We start from the raw sequence: 27,712 nt of genomic DNA, 5'->3' as shown, positions 1-27,712 counted from the left end.
CAGCCCAGCATTTGATCTCTCGCTGTGCCTGTGGGATGTCCCTGGGATGCTCATAAGCGGAAGGGGAGATACAGTATATCCACTGCCTTTGAAAAACTTTATAGAGAGAAGTTCTAATACCAGCACCAGTAAAGGCACCAGCACCAGATGCCTTCAAGTAGAGGAGCCCAGATATGGTCTCGAAGAAGATATATGGCAACCGTTTGAGCTGAGCCTGGAAAAACAGGAAAGCATGAGAAAGAAACTCAAGATTATTCTGTCTTGATTCTCTTTGGTATAAAAAGGAGAAAAGCTGTCAGGCTTTTGAAATTTGTCAGCCTCCCAGGTAGACTAGACAGGAAACACAACAAGATGAGCTAATTCTGCTTTATTGTTAGGCTACATTAACAGAATCTTGCAAGTCTGAAAGTACAAATCTCCCGCAGTCTCTTTTTACAGCCTGATAAGTTAGGGCGGATTCTTTCTAAGTTTCTTTCTCTGTCTGCTATGCAGCTGCGGGCTCCTCCCCCTTTTATCTGTTCATTCCCTAGGCAGCATCTCTTCCCCTCATCTCTCAAGGTCATTCCCTGTGATAGAATGTGAGGGAAACCTTGGAAAACAGAGGGAAGAGATGCTGCCTAGGGAATGATCAGCTAAAAGGAAAGGGAGTCCGAGAGAGGGTAGCGGTCTAAAGAAGAAACTTTGGGAAGACCCACCCGAACGCTCAGGCGATAAATAGGGAGGGCGGGAGATTTGTACTTTCAGACTTGCAAGATTCTGTCAATGTAGCCTTCAACATAAAGTAGAATTAGTTCATCTAGTCGTGTTTCCTGTCTGGTTTTCCTGGAAGGGCTGGTACTCCCACAGACGACTACAAAATTCTATTATTGGAGCCTAGATCAATAAAATAGAGAACTAGTATTTCTTGTGGTGTCCTCCTAGCTTGAAGGGTTGATTGTTGTTTATTCATTCAGTCGCTTCCGACTCTTCGTGACTTCATGGACCAGCCCACGCCAGAGCTTCCTGTCGGTCGTCAACACCCCCAGCTCCCCCAGGGACGAGTCCGTCACCTCTAGAATATCATCCATCCATCTTGCCCTTGGTCGGCCCCTCTTCCTTTTGCCTTCCACTTTCCCCAGCATCAGCATCTTCTCCAGGGTGTCCTGTCTTCTCATTGTGTGGCCAAAGTATTTCAGTTTTGCCTTGAATATCATTCCCTCAAGTGAGCAGTCTGGCTTTATTTCCTGGAGGATGGACCGGTTTGATCTTCTGGCAGTCCAAGGCACTCTCAGATCCTTTGCTGAAGGAAGGGTTGATACCAGTCATGAAAGGCAAGGCAACCTTGAGTTTCTTTCTCAAACTTTCTTCTCTTCCTGATTTCTCAAGTTAAACTTGTGTTTTACTAACAGTTGCTTCATAATTTCTTCAAGGCCATCTCTGTACTCTTCTGTGCTTCATATGATGAACTTTAAGGCAGTTGCTTTTTCCAGAAGGGGTGCTTAGCCATCCTGGAGAGCTGACCAAATGTCTTCTCTTAGTGTTCTTTCCTGATCCTTCTGGTGATCATAGGAAGGGAAAATGACCAGTATCTCCACTACCATGCATCTGCAGACCAATCCTTGCATTTGAGGTCATCGTAAAGGGGTCCCTTTGCATTCCTCTTGAATAGGAGCCTGGATGGTCAAGGATTTTGACTGCAAGGGATCCCTATCTGTGTGGCTGCCCAAGAGCATGACCAGAGGGCACTCACGAAGCAGGGTGATCTTTAGAGCCATGTCCCATAGATGCTCATGGGTAGAGATTTCAATCTTGCTAACTTCTCTGTTTTTCTCAACCTTTTTCTGGCAGACTGACGGCACCAAAACCACTGAGGGTTTCCTCTGCCCTTCTTGTGCAGCGTGGTGCCTTGGCCCCATTGCACAGCTCACAATGTCTCCTGAGATGGTGCAGGACACTGACTCCTCCCAAGAAGTGATTGAGCTTCCGGCAGTGATTCACATCCTCCTTGAAGGCCTTTGAGTTCAAGAAAATTGCACTGGGTGTTTTTCAAGAAAATGGGATGCAAAAAATCCTTGGAACTATGAGTTGGGCAATTCATCCATTCAACCACTAGATGGTGATTACAGCCATGCCCCTTTCTATGTGGTCTTGTAGCCAAATGCTAACCAGTCTTTTTTCATCAGTCCAAGTGGGGTAGGTGCTGGAAGACCACCTAAATGTTGATGCCCAAATGATGTCATTCGCCCAGTGATGTCATCAAGCAAATGCCATTCCATACTTGTGTGATGATGTCATGCACATTTTGTCACTTGTCTCTAGCTCTGTCCCACACTCCCTGGTCTGGAGGGCTCTGACACATAAGAAAAACTAAAAGCATTTTGTTTACTATAAGATTAATTTAACATTAATCCACAAAGAAGTGTTTACAGTCTAAAACCGTTGTCAACCTGGCTGAACTCTGTAAGCACTGGGTTTTTCAAAAACTAAGTTTGGCTAAAGAATGCATTTGAGATTCTCATTGGTGAACAAATCAAACTGCAAGGTTCTTACTTTTGAAAAGGAATGCTTCCTTTTCCCCAAAAAGAAATGTAAATTTCATAATTTGGTTCCCTGAGGGACCGTCTTTTCCCAGTTGTTTCTACCTGTCCAATCTGATCCAGCAGGATGGACTTGCTCCGGGTCCCGTCATCCAAGGAATGTCGGCTGGCGGGGACTAGGAGGCGTGCCTTTTCTGCTGTGGCGCCTGCCCTCTGGAACATCCTTCCACCTGAGATTAAGATGGCCCTGACCCTTTTGGCTTTTCGGAAGGCCTTGAAGACCTGGCTTTGTGCCCAGGCCTGGGCCCCCGAGTGTGGGAACGTCCCTGTTTCATGGCTGTGCTAACACCAATGGCTTTCGAGATCTCTCGGCTCTGTTTGTATTTATATTTAATTTTTGTTACTGTTTTTATTGTTTTATTGATGTTATTAAAGCTTGCTGCCCAGACTCACTGGTTTGAGGTGGGTGGCTATATAATTTGAATAAAAAAAAATTCAGTATATGTATACATGCAACTGTACATGCAAAAAGTGATTTTCTTATCTGTGGCAAGGTGAAAGTGGTCTGGGTGACAACACAAGGTGATGGCTGTATTGGTTGGGGAATCTTTTATGGGCTGGAAATGTTCACAGAGGTATGCCCCCGAAAAAATGATGCAAGCAGTGCTTATCCTTTTCCATGGGAGTTATTTGCTACAGATTTGGGGAGCAATTGTGAGGCAGAAGAAAGAGTGTGCCCTCTTACTATAATCCTTAGAATCTGCGATGGTTCTCCCATTTTAAAGAAAAATCATTAGGATAAAAACTAAGTTTTGTTTTTGGACGGACGGACAGGCACACGCATGCACACACATTGCGTGGACAAAAATCAGAATCCATTGGCCACTAGATAGGACAGAGATATAAAAAGGAAGATTGTGCATGTGCACACACATGCACACACACACAAAAGCTTGTGCAACTTTTGGGATTGCTCCATACCAGGGTTCCATGGAACCCTAGGGTTCCCTGGGAGATCACAATTTATTTAAAGTATTATTTCAAATTTGGGCAACTTCACATTAAAGAGGTAGGTTTCATTATTTTCAGTTTAAGAACACTGTTAATGCATACATACAGGCCTACACGTGAAACGAATATAATAATTTTGTAACTTCTGGCCTATATTTGAGCCTGAATGTGCAGGGGTTCCCCGAGGCCTGAACAATATTTCAAGGGTATCTCCAGGGTCAAAAGGTTGAGAAAGGCTTCTCCGTACCTTTGTAGGAGTTAACGTCAAGCGGATTTAAGAACATTCCTGTTGACTTCATGGACATGTCCCGGTGGTCTTCTCAGCAGCAGTACAGAAGCGGTGCACCTTCTAAATGTGTCTTTAACTTCCAAGTCTACAGTAGATATAAAAAGTCTACACACCCGTTAAAATGCCAGGTTTTTGAGATGTAAAAAAATAGACCAAGATAAATCACTTCAGAATTTTTTCCACCTTTAATATAAACATGATGTCATGAGTAAGGATGGCGAGCAGGGGGCTCCCATCCAGACTGTTAAGCGCATGCGTAGCACTGAGGAATTGGTCAGCCATTCAGAGAGACACAGATCGGGACTGCCTTAACCCTTGGGGGTTATATGGCTGGGTTTTTCCCACGCTGCTTCAGTTTGTTAGGATTCCTGTTACATACTAGCAATAAAACATTAGAGACCAGTTCCTTGTCTCAGTGTGTTTCCTGGCTGTTAGGACACATACAAGCTGTACAATCCGAGTTAGATCCCAGCGGAAGCTGGATTCTCTCTCGGGTAGCCGGCTCAGGTTGACTCAGCCTTCCGTCCTTCCGAGGTCGTTAAAATGAGCACCCGGCTTGCTGGGGAAGGTGACGGCTGGGGAAGGCAATGGCAAACCACCCCGCTATAGTCTGCCAGGAAAACGTCATGAAAGCAACATCCCCCGAAAGGGTCAGACATGACTCAGTGTTTGCACAGGGGACCTTTCACCTTTTTGTTTCTCACAAGCTGTATAAATCAATCGAAAAACAAGCTGAAATCTTTTAGGGTGAAAAAAAAAACTTGATTGCGTAACTGTGCGCACCCTTAAACTAATACATTGTTGAAGCACCTTTTGATCTTACGACAGCATTCAGTCTTTCAGGGTAGGAGTCTCTCAGCATGGCACATCTTGCCTTGGGAATCTCTGCCCACTCTTCCTTGCAGAAGTGCTCCAGATCTGTCAAGATTGTGAGGGCATCTCCCGTGCACAGCCCTCTTCAGGTCATCCCCCAGATTTTCAATTGGATTCAGGCCCAGGCTCTGGCTGGGCCATTCCAAAACTTTGATCTCCTTATGGTGAAGCCATTCTTTTGTTGATTTGGAGGTAGGCTTTGGGTTGTGCTGAAAGGCGAAATTCCTCTTCATCTTCAGCATTTTAGCAGAGGCCTGAAGGTTTTGTGCCAAAGTTGACTGATATTTGGAGCTGTTCGTAATTCCCTCCCCCTTGACTAAAGCCCCAATTCCAGCGGAAGAAAAGCAGCCCAAAGCATAATGCTGCCACCACCAGGCTTCACTATGGGTATGGTTTACTTTTGGTGATGCGGTGTTGCTTTTGTGCCAAACATACTTAATTTGGCCATAATTATGGCCAAAAAGTTAAAAGAAAAACATCCAAGCCTGGCTACATTTTGCAAAAACCTACACCAAGTCTGACAAAAGCACGTGGGAAAATGTGTTATGGTCTGATGAGACCAAGGTTGAATTTTTTGGGGGGCCTTCCTGCTCCTAGTCTGAACTCCTGCGCCACAATGACTCTCTCCAAAGGTGGGACTGTAGTTTCCTTGGACTCTGAGGAGATATGGACTGAAGATTATGACCCAGTAAAAGTCAACCCCTGAGACTGGTTCAACCAGCCATCAGCTGGATTTGGTGCAGGAGTCGTCAGCTGACAAGGACCCTGATTCCAGAAGACCATGCAGCCTGAGGAAATGCTGGGAACTCTGAAGAGCAAGGAATAGAGTTTTGCTGGGCTAATTTGAGCCATACTTGCAACCAGCAGCAGCTGGCCTCTTTTGGGGAGCAACCATGCTCTTGTGACCTTGATTCCGGCTTGCATCCTGAAGCTTGGCTCTTTGATCCAAAGAAGCCGACAGACAGGGCCGTCCATGAGGTATGGTCAGAAAAGCCAAGAAGGCGATGCACATACAAACAAAGCTTTGATCTTGACTGTTTTGACCACACCTTGGAGACACCCCTGGCAGCTGGCTCGCCTGCTGGAATTTTGGGTGATGGTGCTGTTTTGGACTCTCTCTCCAATGGACAGTGGGCATTCATTCATTCATTATTTACATCATCGCCCATCTCCCTCAAAAGAGATGGCAACTCTCTGCCTGTCTTCTGTGTGTCTGCTTGCTACTCATGAGTAAGGACTTGCTGCCATTCCACCAGGCTGAGTAGAGGCACAAAAACAGATGAGCGTGCAATGCTGGGGGTTAAAGCCAAGCCACGTCTATTAAAAAAAAAAGTCAAAAGTTTAGCAGACTTTTTTTTTTTAAACCCAAGTCCCTTTTAGCTTGCAGTTTGGGGATCTTCTCCATCACATCCACCCCCTGCCTAAGCTTGAAAATGACAGCCCTTCCTTCTGGGGCAAAGGACATGGGCCAGGCTGGGATGCTTTTGTTCACTGGCATTTTACCCAGGGAGGGTGCACAAATCAAAGCAGTCTCATCCCGAAGGATTTACAGATAAACCTGGGTTTACTCTGATCTCACCAGTTCCCTTCCCTTGATGGCGAGCCTCCCCAAATCTAAGCCAAGATCTAGCCAGGTTTAAAAAGCCTCTGTTTCTTGAGAAGTCTCTTGTCTGCCAGCGAGAGAGAAAAGAACTAAGGCTGATTGGACTTTGCTTGCCAGAGCAGGAAGTAAGTTGCCTCACGCAGGCAGCTGCATCGGCTTTTTAGAGTCCGTTCACACGAAGGTTGCAGAGATGTTCCTGGCCTGTTTTTGTGGCAAAGCAGCTCAGATCATAGGCATCCACAGGGGAGGGAGAGGGACCACAGTGTGTGTCCCAAGTCATGATTGTGATTTGATTGCACAGCTGCAGCCCCCATCGTGACTTGGTTGCCAACAGGGTATTCATGAAGATGCCTCTGTTCCCAATCCGATCAGTCTTCAAAGAGCACCCAAAATAGGGCCTTTTGCACTATAGAAGTGCTATGATTTTTTTCGCCTTAAAACTGTATGGATCACTTTCCAAGAACAGCCCAAGTGATTTATTTTAAAATGTCTTTGTGTGTGTGCGGATGTTGTGGTTAATTTTGAGAAATCCCAAGGGTTGAGAACTTACTTACTTTTGAAAGGCATTCTGGTCCTTTCGTCCTACTCCAAAATCTCAAACCTGACCAAACTGAGCTTTAATTTTTTACCATGATGTCAGAGGGTGGCAAAAAAAAGGGGCAGCGGCTTTCTTGTCTATTTACAGTGGAATTTAATATGCATGCTGGCCTGAACAGACTATGAACAGTTCCATACAGTTTCACAATGTCACATCTGTTTCTGTCCCTCCTCCCAGCTTCTTTCTGCCTATTCACATCCCCATCTTGACCTTCTGCTCCCCCTTTTAAACCACTTTTTCTACTACAGTATTATTTATGTTTCTCCTTATGTCCTTCAGACTCTTTTTATGAGTTTCTGTTTTCCCTGGCATTTTCCCAATAGCTATTTTTTTCTTGCATCCTCTGAGGTGCAGGCAGCTCAGTAATTTTCTGCATAATTGCCCGTCTCTGGGCAATACCCCTGTCCTAGCAGAGTGTTTACGAACTGTTCCAATACCCCTTATGCTGTTATTTCCTCTGGACACCTTTACTCTAGGTGTAACCATTTACCATCTAAATCTGCCAATCAGTCCCGCATGTCTCGGACTTCTTCCTGAGCTCCATATGGACATTCCCTAAATCTCTCCAGGTATGTATATTTCATTCCAGAACTTTAATTAAATTTTGGTCTACAGACCTTTCATAGAGCCTTAAACCAAAGAGGAAGAAGGCTATAAGGCATTAGCCACAAATTGCAGTGTCAGCTGAACTCTTTGCATATAAAACATAGGGATCTTACTTACAGAGCATATAAATTATGCCAGGTGCAATAAAGTTTCCCATCAATTAATTCAATATACTGTGACTGTTTGTGCTCTTAAGGTAAAAGTGGCATGTTTCATTACAACACAGCACTATAAGACAGTCCTTTTCACTTTTTCATAATCTACAATGTCTCTGGCAGGTAAGCTGGAGCAAGCTTTGAGGGGTTTCCTAGTAAGGTTGGGGGCTATCCTGCAGTTGTCCCCCTTTCAACCATTATAAGAAAGGAGTCAATATCCTCCCATTCTGCAAACTTGGAATTTCCATATCCTTATGGCCTTCCCTGTCACGGGGAGCAGGGGGGGAGAAGACTTGGCTCCCATACCTGGTGTAGTTGCTCACGTGCCTCTAATTAAATGCCACTAATGTCCCTCTCTTACTTGCTATGTAAAAAGTAAATCTGATGCAGAATTTTATTCTATTTGGAAACCATTCTTGGATTTTAGCATTATATGGACTTGTGCCACATGCAAAGTTTGGGTGTTCTTATCTACAGAACTGTATCTTTTCCCAATGACCAGGCTCGAATTATCCTACTTTGGATGACCAGCAGCAAGGTGGGTGGACTCAGTTACTGTGGCAATGGGGGCACCATTGGGAGACCTGACAGAACAGGTTAGGAACAGATCATCATGGATAAAATCTATCTATGTGGTCGCTAGGCCTCAAAAATGACTTGATGGCACAGAATCAGTCAAAAAACAAAACAAAAAAACAAAAAACACCTCAGTGAAAGTATTCCTTTTTGTTCACAGTTGTGTGAGCAGTTTGTGATGGTTAACCAGGCACATACAATTCCAAGTCCAACAGGGTAATTATCTGTATCTTATTTCCTGTATTTTTTAACTTGGCATATATTTTTATTATATTCTTCTTTTCCTTTATATTCTTTCAAAATATTAAATGCAATTAATTTTTTAAAAGCTGTCCTAGACAAGCCCCGCTTTCTGATCTCTCCCATCTCTCAGCTTCTCTCCAGCAACTATCTTCTTCCTGCTGTTGGAGTATCTGCTGGGACCAGGGTTTTAGCCAGGGTTCAAAAGCTCTTCCTTTGATTCAACTTCCCTTTGCTTAGGGTTGACCTACAGTCCCTTCCATCCCCACAGGGGCTGCTGGCATCTGGATTTAAGTGCGTGTGTGTGTGTGCGTGTGGTCTACCATCCAGATCTGCTTCTGCTGTAATTTCTTGACCAGAGATCTGGATCCAAATTCTCTCTCTTCACCAAATCACTTCTCTTCCTTGTGCACTAAGAACTTCTCTGTGTGTCTGGATCTAATCCAAATCCCATCAACCACCACGGCACAGGAGTTTTCCAGGCCGATACACCCAGTTCTACTCTATTTACAGTGATATTTTACACACACACACACACAGGTCTTGGTTTAACAAAGGCTATGCAGACAGGTCTATATAGACAATTTCAAAGGGAGCTTTTCACAGGGTCTTATTTCTTTCACTCCCTCCCTCCTGCAGCTTCCTTCTGGACTCCTGGGCTTGCTTCTGTCCTTGGGAGGAGAATGGGAAAAGGGAAAAAGAACTGTTTTCTGCGTTTTATGGATTCCAGCCTCTCCGGCAAGCTGTCCCTGCGGACTTCTGACCCCTTCTCCGAAAACTCAGTCCTTTCCACCGGCCAATCGCTCAGCAGATCCTGCTTGCCCCTGCTGAGGGTCAACGGCAGGTTTTCCTCCTTGATGCAGCCACATCGCCGGTCCACGCCATACCCAGACGGTGCCAGGAATGCCCAGCAACTTCTCTTCCCTTACGTGATGCCGCTGCCCTCTTAGATGCTTACAGCATCCAGGAATGTTAATGGTTTAATTTAACTTTAATTTAAAGTTATTTCTCCTTGATGGATGGGGAGGAAAGCGCCCAGGTGGGGAAGCTTTCTTTGAATATTCCATGTCTGTTGATTGGATCTTCTCTCTGTTTATAGCAGGAGGTTACTTGGTTCTGGAGGCACATGCTTCCTCTGCAAAACTAGCCTTTGGTAGCATCTTATGCCACTTGACTCTGCAAAGTTTTAAGTCTCCCACTTAACCTGAAAGTCAGATGCTTGCCAACACATAATGGACAGGGGTCTTGAACCTCAAGAAAAGCCCATTCCCAGACAACTGAAATCGTTGGCTTCTTGGGAACCAAAGGATGGTTACTTGAATCACGAAAGGCACAAGCAAGAGAATGTACTGGCCATACAGACTGGAGATTCTCCTGAGAAATGAAAGGAACATTGCAAGCCAATTATGCAATTTTCTGTGCATCTGTAGAAGAAAATCTGCCAAGGCAGATTTTAAGGATCCAACTAGGGACTTTTCTTAAAATAGAGCCTAGCCCTGTTCCTGCCACAGGCTTAACCAAGAAAATAGCCTTCCTTATGGTTCCTACAGCATATAATCATTTGGGGAATAGGACTCTGGGCAGTGCCTAACTTATTCTAGGACCTGGCTAGATTCCAGCATTCGGCTTCAATCCAGCCTTCAAATCAATCTGTGATCCCTGGAATCTGTCAAAGACATGACTCGACACATGTTTCTATGGTGAATATTGAAAAGGGCATCATCACCGATTCTATATCATCACTAGTAAAATAAAGATTTGTTGGAAAAATATTGTGATTGAAAATGGATGCTGGAAAAACTAATTCCATATTCATGTAGGCCTATCTAAGTACATTTTTTGGCAGTTTTTTGGTGTCATTTTTGTGCCAAGAAAGTTAAACAGTTCGTATGTCCTCCATTTCACCCATTTGTCCTCCTTTCCAGTTGTCCATGTCCTCCTTTGCCTGTTCAGATACCTGGTCACCCTATTCTTGGTTGACCAAGCCCTTTCTTCCTGTTGTTGTTTTAGCATTTCTCTAACCATATTAGCCCCACAATCAGGATCAAACCCTGTTTTCTAATGACTCCAACCTTCCCTTTGACTGAACATTAGGCTGAGGCTGGATATCTGCTTTACCAGAAGGAGCAGCAACACCCTCAGTCTTTTCCATCTCTAATTGCCTGGTATAAACTCTGACTTCCTTTCTGAGACCAGTATCCTGGACAGGCCTGCAGGGTACAAGATCCACGTGGACCAAATTCTCTCCCTGTAATGGCCAATTCTTCCTTCCTTTTTGCGCACAGCACTGATTGGCCTCCTCAAGTCTGAGGCAATCCCACTGCTACCACCAATTGTACAGTGACCCTATGTCCTTTATGATAAAGGACAGTCCTTCATTTCAGAAAGCTGTCCTTTGGATCTGTTTAATTATTTATTTTCTTGGGCTTGCTCTTGAATTTTCCTTTGTAAAGCAAAGTTATAAACATAAACAATTAATTTTTCTTTATCCTTATCAACCTCTTTCAGATTTGCCTGTTTTTCAGGTGTGGCCTTTATTTTTTCCCCAAGAAAATATGGATATACTCCTTTTTTGACAGAGTTCAATCTGTCTTTGAGTTTCTGTTTCCTATTTCTGTTCAGTCCAAGTTTTGGCTTTTTCTTTGCCTTTTCCTGGTGGGGCTTCTGGGCTCTTCATCTCTCCCCAACCTTGGCTCTACCTGAGGGAAACTCTTCCCTCACGCCAGGTCTGAGGGAAGCAAAAAATGCCTCTTTCTGCCCCATTTTTCTCAGCTGCTGCCTCCTGTCTGGCTGCTTTTTCCCATCAGGGCTGCCTGTCTCTTAATTTGCCTCTTTAATTTGACTTGTGGGCTTTGGCGCTGTTTATTCAGCCTCTTCCTCATGAGCTGCCAGGCAGCCATCTTGCCTTGTCTTCCCACCTCCTCCTCTGTCCCGCCTCCTGCCCAGAGCTGCTGTTGGATTGGCTGCCACTGCTGGATTGGCAGCTGTGTTGTCCTGGCGACGGGGGAGGGCCAAGAGGGAGCGCAGGTGCTTCTCACCTGCCCAGGTAGGTGGTCCCTCAATAAGCACCACTAATTTCCTGCCATAGCAATAATTCATTGACTATAGTCATTGACTATATTCATTGACTATAGTTTATAGTCCCCAGGACTATAAACCCTCTGGGAAGGAAGCATGTGCAGAAGTAGGATTTTAGCTGGAACTGTGTTTTATTCCATGCTGACCTCAATGTCCTGTTCTTTTTTGAATCAACTTCTAGGAGACTCTTAAACAGGGAACCAGTGACGTGCAATACTTAGTCTTGGACTAGGACTGGAAGACCCAGGTTCCAGTCTCCCACTCAGCCACCAAAGCTGCCTGGGGCACTTTGGACAGTCCACCCCTCTCAACCCAAGAGCCAGGATGGTCCAGAGGTGAAGGTGCTGGACCAGGAGTGGGGAGACCCCTGTTCTGGTCTTTCTTCAGCAATGGAAGTTTTCTGAAGGATGTTGGGCCAGGCCCTCCCTCTCAGCCCAAGAACCAGAGGTGAAGGAGCTGGACCAGGTTCTGGTCCCCCCTCAGCCATGAAAGAAAATCAGCCCCTCTCCCCCAAGTTCTAGGTTGGTGAAGGTGCTGGACTAGAGTTGGTGAGATCCAGCCTCAGCTATAGAAGCTCATGGGGTGACTTTGGGCCAGACCTTCTCTCTCAGACCAACCTACCTCAAATGACTGTTCTGGGGATAAAGTGAAAAGAGATGCTCATGTAGGCCACTTGGAGTGTAAACATGTGCACTTAAGTGTAACCGGAGGTGGAATCTGGAGACAGGCAGATCAGATAAGAGGTCAGGGCTGAAGGTGCTGGCTGCGGAATTCTGGGAGCTGAAGTCCACACATCTTCAAGTTGCCAGGTTGAGAAACACTGCTCTAGAGGTACAGCTCTGGACTGTGGGGCATTGACTGCCTTTGAATCATAACAGAAAAGCAATATGTATTTCAGCTCACCTTACTTCTCCAACGTATGCAGGTGAAGCTTCTGCCCCATTCAATTCTCCATTGTCTCCTCTTCTCCACATATGCCTCTCCAGGGCATTGCTTCCCCATCCTTTCCAACTCAGTTTCACATGTTCTTCCGACCTCTTTCTCTCATCTCATGCTCAGCCTCCTCTCACACAGATACAACTGTTGGATTCTATCCCCACAAGCCAGGGACAACTGGAGGAGTCCAAAAGCGATTTCCAGCCTCCTTCCAGGCTTTGCAACAGGAGATGGATGGACACCATTTCCAACATGACTCTGGACATCATGCAGATGACTTCCTTTTCAGGGCTAGAAGATGCCTTGAGCATCTGCCCAGTGGGATCATTCAGCCGGTGGAGGTAATCCTGTGGGGTGATAGCATTGGATCTTCTTCATTAACTGGTCCTGGATCCTGGGAATTGCTGGTTGATGGTAGTCTTCCTTCTTCTGGTCCCATGGGGTCTATTGGGATCAATTCCACAGGGGGGACTTTGGGCTGCTGCGAAAAATTGCTGTGGGATAAAAGGACATTAATACAGAAGGACATCAAATTGGCAGTCCCACATTGAAAAGAAGCTGACAGCAGCATTCAAAGACCTGCAGGATTTTGAGGCTGGCTAAATAAATAAATTTAATATATTTATTACATTTTGCACTTTTTGCTGTTGTTATGATGATCCCTTGCTTTTAACTGTACACTGCCATGAGTTCTTGAGGAATGTGGCAGTGTAAAAATACAGTAAGGATCTAAAATAAATTTCCTTTAAAAGGCAGTAACATGAAACAAAACCCTCTTTGGTCTATTGTGCATAGGTTTGGACACTGCCTTTTTTTTTCCTTTAGGGAAAAAAACCCATTCCAATGATCAAGAACTCTGTCTTAGGAGTCAGAAGATGCCCCAATATATTTGCAGAGAAAACAAGGAAATAGGTGGTGCAGGAGCGGTTTGACAAGGCAGATTTGACTTTGAAACAGCAAGAGCTGGAGGAACTGATCAGCTCCCCCCTGATTTTGGAAGAACCTGGCCATCACATGGGAAAAAGAACCAGAGCTGAGGGATTCAAGCCTCTTCTTCACAATATCAGTCCTTGGAAGCACAGGTGGGAGATTCCCAAAGACTGGAGAACTGCGGGCTGGGAATTTGGGGAAGGGTCCCCATATAGCTGGGTTTGGGGGCTTGGGAAAGGCTCAGCTAAAGGCACTTATACAGACATAGATTAAAGCTACTGCCAATGTTAAGAATTAACAGTGCAAAGCTTACCATCGTCTTCTCCAACCACAGTAGTACATGAAGCCTGTTGATAGGATTGCTGCTACTAGAGAGAAAAGAGAATTAAGATGAATAGTCAATCCTAAAAATTTCTCTTTTGCAGGCCAGCCTAGTTTTGAGCCAACCTCAGCTTTAGGCACATCATAGCACGCTGACAAACATTCCACCTTTGCGGGAGGAAATAAGCTAGAACAAAATGTTCCCAAACATGAAGGAAGTGGGAGGTCACTATCATTTGGATAAGCCAGGGGGGTGGAAGTTGTGCAGGATAAGCTATGCACTGGCAAGCTTCAGGTGAAGGAGTATATGAAGGGCCTGGGAACAGGAAGGAGTATGAATGAGGCCAGAACTGTTGTTCTAAGTTGAGAATCGCATTCTTGAAAGCCAGATTCAATATTCTCCCATCTGCACTACTCCAAGGCAGATACAACAAAGTCCCCATAGTGAAGAAGAAGTAGAAACCATGTTACATGTACTTGAGATTCTCTCGTGCTGCCCCCCTCCACAGGGAGGCAGGACCCATTCGATTGGTCTGCCCCCGGTGACTGATGGACCCGGCTGGGTTTCAGAGGGAGCTGGGGGTTATACCTGAGTCTCTCCTGCACGGTCCAGCGGAGGCCCTGGCTGCTGCCTGGAATAGGATTCTGATGAAACAGATTATCTAGACCCCTTTCAGTCAGGTTTCAGGCCCAGTTATGGGACAGAAACGGCATTGGTCCCACTTATGGATGACCTCTGGTGGGAGTGAGATGGAGGCAGTGCATCCACCCTTGCTCTTCTTGACCTCTCAGCGGCTTTTGATACCATCGACCATGGTATCCTTTTGGGTCGGCTCAGGGAGTTGGGGGTAGGCGGCGTGGTTTTATGCTGGTTCACCTCCTTCCTCCAGGGCAGGCCCCAATCGGTGGTGATTGGGAGCGAGAGATCCGACCCTTGGCTCCTCCTTTGTGGGGTGCCGCAGGGTTTGGTACTCTCTCCGCTCCTTTTTAACATCTACATAAAACCACTGGGCGAGATCATCTGTCACTACAGGGTGAGGTATCATCAATATGCAGATGATACCCAATTATACATCTCCATCCTGGGTGAGGTAAGTGATGCTGTGGCCACCCTTTCCGAGTGCCTGGGGGCTGTGGGGGCCTGGATGGGGGACAACAGGTTGCAGCTGAACCCAGGGAAGATGGAGTGGCTGTGGATTAATGGCTCCTCGATTTCTGGAAAATTGTCATCTTTAGTTCTGGATGGGGTTGCACTGCCCCAGACAGACCTGGTGTGTAACTTGGGGGTCCTCCTGGACTCACAGCTCCTGCTCAATGAGCAGGTGGCAGCCATGGCTAGGAGGGCCTTTGTGCAACTTTGTGTTGTGCACCAGTTACGCCCCTTCCTGGAGCGAGAGGCCCTTCGAACGGTCACTCATGCCCTGGTTATCTCCCATATAGACTAGTGCAATGCGCTCTATATGGGGCTACCCTTGAAGAGTATCCAGAAGGTACAGCTGGTGCAAAATGCAGCCGTGCGGGCAATCTTGGGTTTCCCAAGATCAGCACACATCACCCCTTTGCTCCGCGAGCTGCATTGGTTGCCAGTATGCTTCCGGGTCCAATTCAAGGTTATCACCTTTAAAGCCCTACATGGCACGGGTCCAGGTTACCTAAGGGACCGTCTCCTCCCCATCACATCAACCCATCCCACCCAGTCATGCAGAGAGGGCATGCTACGGACCCCGCCTGCAAGAGAATTCCATCTGGCGGGGTCCAGGAGGCGGGCCTTCTCTGCAACAGCCCCTGCCCTTTGGAATACCCTTCCCCTGGAAGTGAGATTGGCTCCCTCCCTCCTGGACTTTAGGAAACAACTAAAGACCTGGTTCTGTAATTATGCCTGGGGCGGGAGAGAGGGTAGCCATTCCTGGGGATGGTTAGTTTCTTAGAAGGACCCTGCTCTCCCTGCAAATCATAAAGAACTTCCAGCCATCGAGGTTTTTATTATATTTATTTTATTATGTATTATAGTGTTTTACAGTTTTATATTTTTATTTATGTTTTATTATAAGCCGCCCAGAGTCCCTTTTGGGAGATGGGCGGTGATAAATTTGATGATTGATTGATAGATAGATAGAAAGATAGATAGATAGATAGATAGATAGATAGATAGATGATAGATAGATAGATAGATGATAGATAAATGTACTGCTACACTATAAATTTTATAGGGATATCAGGTCAACTTACATTTTGCCCCTAATAGAAAAACTCCCTGGGTATCCAGATAATTTTTACGTGAACTATCTACTTCAGGATTTAAAACCTTACATTACATGTACAGTTGCCAAATTCTGTGTTGCTGCAATGAAAATAAGACAAATCCAGACAAAGAAATAACTCCCTATTTTAAAAAGTACTTCTAAATTTGAAATATTTTAATTGATAAATTGTCAGGGGATATATATTTTTACTTCCATTTTATAATTTCTTACTGTATAATTTCTAACGTTTTAGGCTCACCCTATAAGGTAACAAATGTATTAATACAGTAATGGCAGAATGAATGCTGTATCATTATGTGATATATTTTGTTAGTTTGTAGCTTATTATTGTATTTCTTGATTGTACTTTTTTTCTTTTAAATTTTGCTGGTCATTGACCAAATAAATATCTATCTATCTATCTATCTATCTATCTATCTATCTATCTATCTATCTATCTATCTATCTATCTATCTATCATCTATCTATCTATCATCTATCTATCTATCTATCTATCTATCTATCTATCTATCTATCATTGTAGAAAAGGGTGCCAAGACATCCACGGAAGCTGTGCTTACACTGCATCCTAAACCCTAAATTTCAGCAATCAGAACCTAATTGTTGGATGTGCATAAAAAGCTATATTCAAATCATATTATGGCTTAATGAGATTTCCTAGTTCACCCCACCTGCTACAACTGGGGCTGATAATTCCCATAATATGGTGAAGCACCACCCACCCACCCCATTTAGGCTTAGACCAATCAGGGGTGTCCGGGCAGGGGTCAAAAGAGTCAAGATGCTAACCACAATTGTGCAATCAAAGCCTTTTGCAATTCAAAGGATGTTCAAAACAGACGGGGCTTTGACGAGGTAGTTGTGGCCACCATCTTGACTTTTTTTGACAGTTTCCCTGGTCACTCCTGGGGCCAGTCTTGGCCTGTAGGGTACAAATTCTATTTTTATATAAATATTAATTCAGGCCATTCCGTTGGGATGGCTGCTAAAACTCTATGTATTCAGAAATACTCCTTACCTAAGAAAGGGAATCCAATTCTGAAGTAAGCAGAATCTGTGAAAGAAAGGAAAGGAATATTACGGAATAAAAATAAAAATGGTTTGCCCTGTCTTTTCACGGACAAGCAGATGCATACCTTAGCTTTGGATATCCTATAATTTACAGCAAATGCACAAATATATGTTGGAAGCTGCTATGATGATGTACCACTATAGTTTTTAAGTAGTAAGTTTCTAGCCTTTAGCAATGTTTCTCAACCTTGGCAACTTTAGGATGTGTCGACTTCAATTCCCAGAATTCTGAGTTCAAGTCCACACATCTTAAAGTTGCCAAGGTTGAAAAACACGGATAGAGAATCAGTCTGAGAGAATAGGGAAATAAAAATCCCTCCCAAAGGGCATCTTTGCATTTCATAAATTAATGCATACATGTTAAACCTGGCGAGAACTAGGATGACCCTTGATCTTCTCACAAGGCAACCTGTGGGTGCCCTCCTTCCAGGTTCATTCTGGAGCAGGACAGCATGCCCCACTGATGGAAGAGAACTTGGAAACTGGGCAGCCCTCTTCCAGAGGCTCCATCCCGCTGATTAAAGACTGCTTTCTCTTCTTGCAAAAAAAAAAAAGGAACATACAAGCAACATTCAGCTGCATCCTTTAGTCAGTTTGGAATGTCAGTCTCAAATTATGGGGCAATTGGGACATCCCTGGAGGTGTCCCAAGGATTTGCTCTGATGTTTTCCAGTCCCCCATTCCTTGCCTTCCCTCCCCCAAGCGAACAGCCCCCTTTGTTCCTTCCACAGAACCGTTCAGGGCTTCTCCATGAAGGATGAAGAAGCATCACGGGGAGCCAGCCGAGGGCGGCCCAGACTAACTCTGGAACAGGGAAGACCCAGGAAAATGGAGGAAGCCAGAAGGGGTGGCAAAAGCCACAAGTAATCTTCACTTGAGAAAAACACGCTTCCCAATAAGTGCCTGGATTGCAGAGGAGGATTGTTTGTTGAGACATTTCTTCACCACCCAGAGTTGTTTGTCTAGATTGGCAGTGAAGAAATGTGATAAATAAATAAATAGTGAAACTATTCCATGTTCTCTCTCTACTCAAGCTAAGAGGCGGGGGTGGGGGGAGGATGCTGGTGGATCACTGGAACCAGCTGTAGGGGGAATCAGCAGGGATATGAGGGATCAACACATTGTCCGGATGCTGCCTTCCATGTGACTGAACAGGGCCGGCGGACAGTTATCCATCATTCTTCCAGCAGCCCCCAAGTTCTTCCCACTCAGCTTCTTTTTCGAGGATCAGGTTAATATCTCTATTCTTTTTATATCCTGCCTTTCCTCTGAAAGCTGATGGCAGAATGCACAGGTGGCTTCCCTTATTTTATCCCTACAATCACAACAACCCATTGAGGTAGAGCAGGTTGCAAGAGAGCACTAGCCCAAGGGGATCCAGGATGCTCTGGGATTGATGGAGATTCACATCAGTCTCTCCCTGGATCCAGTCCAAAGCCAGCAGCATTGCCCTTTGTTGGCATCTGGATTTATGGGACTCAACTGGGACAGAGGACTCCCTGTCTGGGATGGGGGGAACCGCCACTTCTCCACTGCTCCCCCTCCTGCCACTGAAGGTATAACTGGGAAGTGGCCTCATCCGCAATGTCCTTCTGAAGATCCCCTTAAAGTGCAGCCCAGCACATGTTTTAGAGAGCAAAAAGCAGCAAGGGTGTGGCCGGGGAGCCTGTCTTTGCTGCATGGACAACTTCCATGCCTTGCTTGGGGCTTCTGAAGCTTTGTTCCCTTGCACCAAACCACAACACAAACTGTCTGGCAACCTCTTTCTTCTGCCACATCCTTGTGACATCTCTTTCATCCCTGAGCCCATACCAGAAGAAGCCTTCAGTTGCCTTTAGTTGTTCTGGTATTACGGTAGTGTTCTCCCTCTTATTCCAACATAAGTTTTGTTGCGGATGTAATCAGACATATTTCAACCACTCTGTCAGTGGTACAGCTGGCTGAACGACGAAGAGGTGGGATCAGCCTGACACTTACTGCCCACCTCCCTCCCATCTGGTCCCTGTTTTCTAGGACCATTCTGGTTTCAAACATCTTCTGTTATATCTGCCCAGTCTCCAAGTTGATCCCTACCCAGGGATCTGGCTTTGGGTGAGAGATCACCTCAAAAGGTGGTGGGTTTGTGATGGGGAGGGAGATTTCTGTGCATTGCACAACCCACCTGCACACTTATCACCTTTTAGCCAGACTCCCTTTAAACATGGGATTAGTGCTTTTTCAGAAGAGCGCTAAACCTTGGTTTAAAAATAGCTTGACCGAGAGCTGAAAGAGGTTATGGTGGAGCTAGGTGGTGAAGCAGGAGGGAGCTCTGCCTTGTCACTGTGAAACCAGTAAACTTGTGCAATGGCTAAAAGGCTCATGGGGGTTTTGCAGTGCAGCTAAAGGGAGACACCTGCTGCGTTGTGCAACCCTTTGCAAACCCACCAGCTTCCTTTTGAACAGAGCAGAAAGCCAGTACAAATCAAATCAATTCCCGAGACATCCATTGCTAACCTCGATGATGCCAAAGTAGAAAAGCAGGCATCATGACACCACGCCACAACATTTTGTGCTGGTGTTACGATCTTGCACAGGACTCTGTGAGGGGTAGAGTTGGCACTGCGCTGATGTGTGCAAATTTCCCCACTCACCCCTTACGATCAGATGAAAGATAGCTTTCCCCTGTCTGACGCTTAATGGTGCCTGGTGGGATGGGCTGCCATGAGCGCATGCATTTCCCTGTGCAAATTCAAGGTTAAACAAGTGCGTGGTGCCACAAATTATTGCCGTGTAATCTTCTACCCTCTCCTGATTGGAAACTTGAAACTAAGAGTCCAGTGGCAGGGTGAGATGTGACCGAATGTGCAAACTCAGGGAATTCTGGGAGTTGAAGTCCAAACATCTTCAGGTTCCCAAGGTTGAGAAACACTGGCCTAAGAAACTTTTGGGCAGGTGAGTGGAAGTGGGATCTTGGGAGGGAGGGCATGGGAGCTGGTTGTGTGTGCCCATAATCAGAAGGGCGGGGGGGGGGAGGACAAGCAAGAGGGGAGAAGGGGCACTTTGAGTGAGGCAGTACAGTGACAGCCACTGGGGCTCAGGACTGCTGATACAGCATGGGTAGACCTGCAACCCTCTTCTTTCATTTCTCCTACCACTTTGGGGGTTTGATACTTGAGCATTCTCACCACTGGGGGACACCTGGGGGGTTTACCTTGGGCCTCAGCAAGCTGGAGAGAAAAGATAAACCCTCCCAGGGGGCGAAGAAAAACACATCCACCTGGAGAACACCCAACTCTTCAAACTAAGAGGACACACAGGTCAAAGCATGAGATCAAGAAGGGTTAATGCGGACATGCTGAAGAAGGCTGTCGTTAGGAATATGCGTCCATGCCTGGGACAAACCTGTGATGCTCTGCAAAATGCTTGTGTCGGGTGGTTCTGTGGTGTTTCCAGGGGCTCCCTCAGATGGCGCAGATGTAGTCTGGTGTTGCATCCACTGTGTCTTGCTAGTTTCGGCCTGGGAAAGTGGCGTCGTTCTCTGGGGGAGGGTCACATTTTCGGAAATTGTGCCAGGAGCAAACCGTCCACCCCCAGGGGTAGCAGTCACTGCTGGCACAGGGCTATCTGAGGATGGCTTGGCTGTCCTATGCGGCGTGTGGACAACACTTGACGTTTCCATTACTGGTGAGATGGTCTGACTTCCATAGGGATGAGCAGAGACTATCGATGGATTTGCACACAGGCTCTCTGTAGGTCGGGAAGCTTCTGCTTGTACAAATGTGGGAGTAATTACAAATTCTTAGCCATATCTGAAGGCAGATTCTGAAGTGGTTTTATTTTAGACACGGAATTAGAGATTAGTAACTTGGTCCTCAGGCTATCTGTTTAGGCTCAAGTGTTACTGAAGACCATTTCTTTTTTAAGCAACATTCCTAGGATATTTTTATCAAGGTCTCACTAAGAAGAAAAATCTAAGTTTGTTAATTACTGTAACCTGTTTACCCCAAAGTCTTGGTACAACCAAAGGAGCGTTTTGTTCTTTCATTTTAGAAAAAAAAGTTAATTAAGGACTAAAAGAAGCAGGAATTTAAAAAACGAAAGAATAAAAATGTATGAATATATATGTGTGTATTGCAGCTGTATGTATATGAGTGTGTACAGATGTGTGTGTGTGTGTGTGTGTTTGTGCCATCTAGTGGTGTCCTGATTATTATAGTCTGGATCTGCAATATGAACGCATACACACTCACAAACACATATATGTTGTAGTTCCCGATTACAATGCTTGGGATGACCACTAGATGGCAGCAAAAGGAGTATGAGAACACCAGAGTATTCTTTTTCTCTTTGCTGCCATCCACTGGTTGTCTGACTTGCTGCAAAAATCTGGTAGCTCTTATGTGATCTTAGGGTGAAATCTAAACATTTTATTTACTGATTTATTGATGATATGCAACTCACAACCATTTTCAATAGCAGGACACAAAACCCACTGTTATAATAAAATCAAATATAAATAACTGCACATCAAATGTTAATTAAAATGGAAAAAAAAGTCAATACCAAATTGACCCACCAATATTGAATGGCATTACCTCTCAAAGTCCTTGGCACCAGTCCACAAAAGATGGCAGATGTGGCATCATAATGCAAGCCCTACCCTTTTGGTATGTGCATGCAACGCGCCCACCATTTTGCCTGTGGTGACCTTGCCCTGCAGACACGGCTGCCTGTGGAACAGCTCAGTTCCAACTACTTTATGAAAAGATGTCAAGGTTGATGGTCCAGCCTACCTTCCAAGTGGAGAACATTCAAGAAAGCAGGGTCCATTGCAGAGAAACACCTCCTCTGGACCCTCACCAGTCTAAAGTCTGGCATTTTGGAGATACTCAGTGTTCCTAACCAGAATAAGTTTCCTGAACAAGCTGATTCTATCTGGAGAAAGTGGCCCTGCCAATGAATCAAGCCATGTCAGGCCTTAAAGATCAAAACCTCACCTCATGGTGTTATTTCATTGCACATTTTCTCTCTTGTCTCTGTGGGTAGGAACAATTTGTTGCTTCTCAAAAGCCTGAACAAAAAACTTCTGGCCTGCAAGGCTCATCCAGCCCACAAGGCCATAAAAGAAGCTGTTCCCCAGGGTCTCCTTTCATCTTTGGTGACCAAAGGCCCTGAACGTGCTTGGAAAGCTGGTGTCCTCTGGATGAAAACCAATGAGACATACTCCCCTAGGCACTGCAGCTGAAAAGCCCCACAAGGGTGGTTCAGCATCAACAGAAAGCACTGTTAACATGTTGAACCCCAAGGCAGGAGGAATGAAGGACCAACCCATATGAAGAGAAACGGAAACCTTGGCATGTCCTCATTCTCTCTGGATAAGGAGGAGGAGGCACCCAAACATGGCCAGGGAAGTTCTGGTCTACCCATCCTGCTATCAGAGCTTGGGGAGGGGAGTTGGATGATAAATACTACCAGGTCAGCTACTCAGGTTTAGATAAGTCTTCTCCCACTGTTGCTGGAAGACACCCAGTTCAAACCAGCAATGCTGAACACGTAGCAGTCACATTTCAGAAGGAGCAAGTGGTGTTCCAGGTGGGTGTGGAAAGCTGGATTCTCACAACACATTTCACCTGGGAGCAGAAATATTCCTTTTTCTGGTTTGCACAACCCCCAGTTTCCTGCACCAACCCAATAGGCCAGGTTCATAAAACACCTGAAACCTCGAAAAGAACTAACCCAAGGCTGACGAATCTAACTAATCTTAGCGTGTGGCACCAAATGCAGTCCTGGATGAGCCTGTTGTGTGCTTGTAGCAACAAGAAAACAAAACAAAGAACCCCCAAACCATAAATAAATAATGGGCCCAAGATTAACAGATGCAAAAAAAGTTCAAGTGATCTTGAACATAGTACAATGTCCCCACACAACTATATATTTCAAATGGTGGGGAGATATGTTATTCAAGCCTGGACATTATTATATGAAGGTGAACTTTGAGAAGGCATTATGAATATAGACACCTTTCCCCCCCTCTTTTCTGCATTTCTTGTTTCAAGGGTACTACATTGTTAGCAGTGCTCCAGCACATGAAGGCTCTTTGATTGACACTGTGGAGCCATTTGATGGTGTTTCTTCGTATTACAAGTGAGCTGAGATTTGGGGCAGCCTGAGGGTGCCCTGCTTGAACCCAGGAGAACAGCTGCCACTGAAGGGAAGAGCTAGGTAGTCCCATGGCTAACTAACCCAGTTAGTTTTGCAGCAGAATAAGCTTGCAGATGTTTGCCTTAAAGTTGGAAGCCAGAGCTGAGCATTGGGAGAGAAGAGAGGTTTGAAGGAGGCAGTGATTCCATCTCCTGCACTCTGGGACAAAGAGAGACAGGACCTCTTTTCTTTTGTCCCAAGTGCAAGGCATGGTACACCTGTCTGAAATTACCAGGAGGCAGATTATGACTGAATATTAGGAATAATATCCTGGTGGTCAGAACAGTTTGACAGTGGACCCAGTGATCCAGAGAAGGAACGGTCCGCCCTTCCCCACTCCCTGGTCCCAGTGGAATAAGCAAGAAAGACAAGCTCTCCTACCTCGGGTGCTGCCTTCAGTTGTGCTCTCTACGGCAGGGTCTTTGTGGAAAACAAAGGGAAAGACAGGAGACAAAGACTTGCTGGTCATCAAACACAGTTAAGATGAGCCCAGGAGTACTATCTCTGGCACAGCCCCCAAGAAATAGCTTAAGACTTTTTAAAGAAAGAACAGGAACAAAGAACGAAGTTTTCAAAAGGCACCAGTATGGCAGGAGCATAGACTGCTAAATGCGATTATTCTATCTCACTCTCCTCACCTACCTGCCATCCATCCATCCATCCATCCATCCGCTATTGCATCTATCCATTTGCTACAGTTTCTATCCTCCATCCATCCATCCATCCATCCAGATATCCCTCCCTCCCTCGCTTCCTTTTGCGACAGCATCCATCCATCTACACACCCACCTACCATGACTGACCCTCCCCCCCCCATCCATTCATCCATTTGCTACAGCTTTTGTCTGTCTGTCACTCGGTCTATTTGCCTATCTACCAACTTATTTATTATGGCTGCTATCCATCCACCCACCCATTATAGCTTACTTGCTTCCCTCCCTCCCTCTTCGTCTCTCTCATCTTCCTGCTTTGATGCCCTTCAGTTTCCAAAGTCTCTGAGTAGCTTACATCTGCCCATAATTTTGGATTACAAATATCCTTAAGTATGCCACCAGATATGCCACCAAATGTGGGAAAGCTTGAACTTCTGTCTCCAAATGCTCTCTTGAAGAACCATGTCTTTATGGCTCTTTGGAAGCTCTGCCAAGAGGGGTAGGTCCAGATATTGGGGGGCAAGGGGTTCCGCAGAAGGGGACCATCACTGAAAAGACTCCACTATGGGGACCCTGTAGACAGCCTTCCCTCCCCAGTGGGACCCTTAGCAAAGCCTTCTCACCATCCAGGTCTCACCACACTTAATCCAGAGAACACAGTCTCAAAGCTATCCAAGGCCTGAGCCATGTCAGGTGTTCAAAGGGACAACCACCCCCTTGAACTGCACCTAGAAGGTAGGTAGCAGCCAACACAGCTTCCATAGTAGCTGTGTTTTCATGGGTGACCTTAGCTGCATGATGCAACAGGCTGTAGCCAGTAGGGACTGCTAATGATTCAACATCAGTCCATAGTTGGAGCATGCTGATAAATGAAATGTATGGAGCTACCACAGCCATTCCAAAGCATTCCATACATTTCATGCAGTGGTGCTACAATCTGGTGTACCTTTTCCTCCATTCATCTAGACCAGCATTTCTCAACCTTGACAACTTTCAGATGTGTGGACTTCAACTCAAGGCTGGCTGGGGCATTCTGGGAGTTGAAGTCCACACATCTGAAAGTTGTCAAGGTTGAGAGACAGTGGTCTAGACCACCCTTTCTCAACTTGGTGTCCTCCACAGGAGCCAGTAGCCTGCTTTCAACTCAGCAGCATTGGGGATGATGTTATGGATTGTCCTAGTCCTGGGCCCCATTACTTACCAATGCAAACCAGCTGCGGTGTGCTCCATTTAAATTCTTTCGTTGTTGCATCTTGCTCACAAACGATGAGATTGGACGTGCCAGCTTTTCTTTTGTAATTCTTCAGGCAGGAGTATCGCAGTCTCTTGCCATTGCTCTCATTTGCAATGTGCGCATTCTCCACTGGCTTAGGTGGGCCACACTTACCTGCGTAACATAAAAACACGGATGAGCTCACACCAAATGGCGTAAGGGGGCATCGTCTTAATGCAGGGCAAACCTAGGGGGAACTGAGTTTTCCTGCAATTAGCACGAGGGGTGAAGGACGGCTGCAGTGGCGGGAGGGGGGCACGCGGCCCTTTTGTCACTAATGTGAAAATCAGGAAGTTGTTTTTCAGCTGACTGATTGATTGATTGATGTTGATGCTGGCACATGAGGCTTTACATTTATGTATTTATTTTGATTTATATTATTTGTTTTGATCTTTCTTCTTTATTGTATGTTATATTTATTTTCATTTATTTCACTTATTACTATTTATTGGTTTATATTATTTATTTTATTTGCTTTATCTATTCTTTTTTCTTTATTGTACTTCATTATTTTCACTGTTCATCTATTTATTACTATGTATTGTTTTGTATTACAGTAATTATTTTGATTTGTTTTATCTATTCTTTTTCTTTATTGGATTTTATTGTTTTCATTATGTCATCTAGTTATTATTACTATTTATTGGTTTATATTATTTATTTTCATTCATTTCATCTATTTTTTTAAATCAGATTTTATTGTTGATTTTCATTTATTTCATCTATTTATTGCTATTTATTACATTTAATGATTTATTTTTTGTGTGCTTAAATTTGAGTTATTTTACTTATTCTTTTTTATTTTGTGAATTGTTTTGATTGATCTTTCATCTATTATTTATCGTTTTAATTTCATGTGCTTTATTCTGGAATTGGTTCCCACACTGTTCAGTTTATTTCCAGGCTTAAGGGGGCTTAAAATTGACCCCAATGAAAATACCATGGACAAAATGTAACCAAAATAATGCAAGGAAGATCAAAACCAGCATTTAAGTCGACCATCAGAATAAGCAACAACGAAAGCATGGGGAAAGGAAATAGGATTATTATTGGCAGCAGTAGTAATTAATTGCATAAATAAATAAATATTCCCCCTTCCCCCAGATGCTTGAGTAGAGTGCATAGTGCTTCCTCCACTTATATGCTTCCCCAACAGTGTGAGGTGGGCTGGGCTAAGAGCTGGCTCCAAATTCCCCAGGGAGCTTCTGTGGCTGAGAGGACAGTTGAACCTGCCCCCCACCACTGCTAGTCCAGCACCCTGGTCCAGTGTTTCTCAACCCTGGCAACTTTAAGATGGGTGGGCTTCAACTCCCAGAGTTCCCCAGCCAGCAGAGTTGGTCCACCCAAGGTCACCAAGGTTGAGAAACACTGTCCTAGACTATAAGCCTATTTTAAGACATTTGTTTCAATTCTTCTGTATTTCCTGTTTCACAACTGTGGGGATTGCAATCACTGATTTTCAGCAATGGTGGTCAGATATGGAAGGAAGTTCCTTCAGAGAAAGAGAGGAAACCTCACCAGCAAGGCAGCCTGATGGCAGGTGTGCAAAAACAGGCTTGTGGGCTGTCCCTGGTCTTGTAGCCTTAAGTTCTCCACCCCCTCCTTCTGGTAGCACTTCTCGTAAGAAATCTCCTTGCCCATCACTCCCCTCTCCCACCTCCTGACTCTGGGGGCAGGTTCTCAAGGGGACCTTTCCTCATTTCGCCTTTTGTCCAGCTCAGAAATGGAAACCTCACTAGCTCGCGTTGCTAAAGGATCAGGCCACGGTTTGTGACTCCCTGCAAGCTCAACAAATACACCCTTCAATGCTGAAGACGCAGAATAGAGATTTCCTTGCACGAAGCCTTCCTTTTTTAAAATCCACTTTCCATGCATTCTGTTTCCCTTCCTGCACTCATTCGTTTCTTTCACTTCTTCCCTTTTCTCCTGTGTCTATTTTTTTCCGAACAGCACCTTCTGGCACTTCCAAATAATTGTCCATTCCACATTTAGTTCATTGCATCAAACCTGAGTCCTTAACTAACTCTCACCCTTCCATCCTAACATTCAAATCCTCTGTATTCATTTTTTTCCCATGGCTGTTGCACAAATACACTTAAGCCATGTATTTGAACTAGACGGAACAACTTCTAAGGCCTTCACCAAAGAGTGGATCTCATTCTTGCTCAGGATGCGAAATGGCCTATCGTTTCCCTCTATTTTCTTGCCTTCTTCCTATTTGTCTATTCATCTCACCTAGAAGAATGTCACAGTATTTTTCCCCGAATTCATATCTGGTTCTTCCATGATCACTGTGCCCTGGAGCATAACATGGCACTATCACCAACCTAAGAACTGCTGCTCCTTCATGCTGGCACAGCCACCCAATGCTTCATCCTTTCTGACATGTCTTTTACCTCTATCATTCAATCATAATAAAACCTTCACTGCATATGGTGAGGACACCTTCACTGAGATCTATTGTGCTCTTGTAAATGAGGCGACTGGCCTTAGTTTCACCCACGTGCCAAATTCCCCTGCTAAGTGTGAGATAAAGGGA

General features: G+C 45.1%; 3 protein-coding genes across 3 annotated transcripts in view; 1 reads left to right on the top strand and 2 right to left on the bottom strand.

The window, feature by feature from the left end:
* The window catches only part of FBH1 (F-box DNA helicase 1), a 38,152-nt gene extending 35,687 nt beyond the window's left edge, over positions 1-2,465 (top strand). Inside the window, exon 21 of the mRNA XM_063307913.1 lies at positions 1,828-2,465. Coding sequence (XP_063163983.1) covers positions 1,828-1,998 — 171 coding nt within the window. The 3' untranslated portion in view covers positions 1,999-2,465. The remainder of the gene's footprint in view (positions 1-1,827) is intronic.
* Positions 1-27,712, bottom strand: part of GDI2 (GDP dissociation inhibitor 2) — a 229,920-nt gene that overhangs the window by 86,841 nt on the left and 115,367 nt on the right. The gene's annotated exons all lie outside the window — the stretch shown is intronic.
* The window catches only part of IL15RA (interleukin 15 receptor subunit alpha), a 35,084-nt gene continuing 19,768 nt past the window's right edge, over positions 12,397-27,712 (bottom strand). The window contains exons 3-8 of the mRNA XM_063308806.1: positions 25,102-25,287; positions 23,629-23,667; positions 20,449-20,811; positions 17,015-17,050; positions 13,725-13,776; positions 12,397-12,975 (exon numbers count right to left, since the gene is read on the bottom strand). Coding sequence (XP_063164876.1) covers positions 12,810-12,975; positions 13,725-13,776; positions 17,015-17,050; positions 20,449-20,811; positions 23,629-23,667; positions 25,102-25,287 — 842 coding nt within the window. The 3' untranslated portion in view covers positions 12,397-12,809. The remainder of the gene's footprint in view (positions 12,976-13,724; positions 13,777-17,014; positions 17,051-20,448; positions 20,812-23,628; positions 23,668-25,101; positions 25,288-27,712) is intronic.

This window comes from Candoia aspera, chromosome 7 (assembly GCF_035149785.1).
Source record: "Candoia aspera isolate rCanAsp1 chromosome 7, rCanAsp1.hap2, whole genome shotgun sequence".
Taxonomy (NCBI): Eukaryota; Metazoa; Chordata; class Lepidosauria; order Squamata; family Boidae; genus Candoia; species Candoia aspera.
The sequence above is the reverse complement of the archived record's forward strand: the minus strand, read 5'-3'. Positions and strand labels throughout refer to the sequence as shown.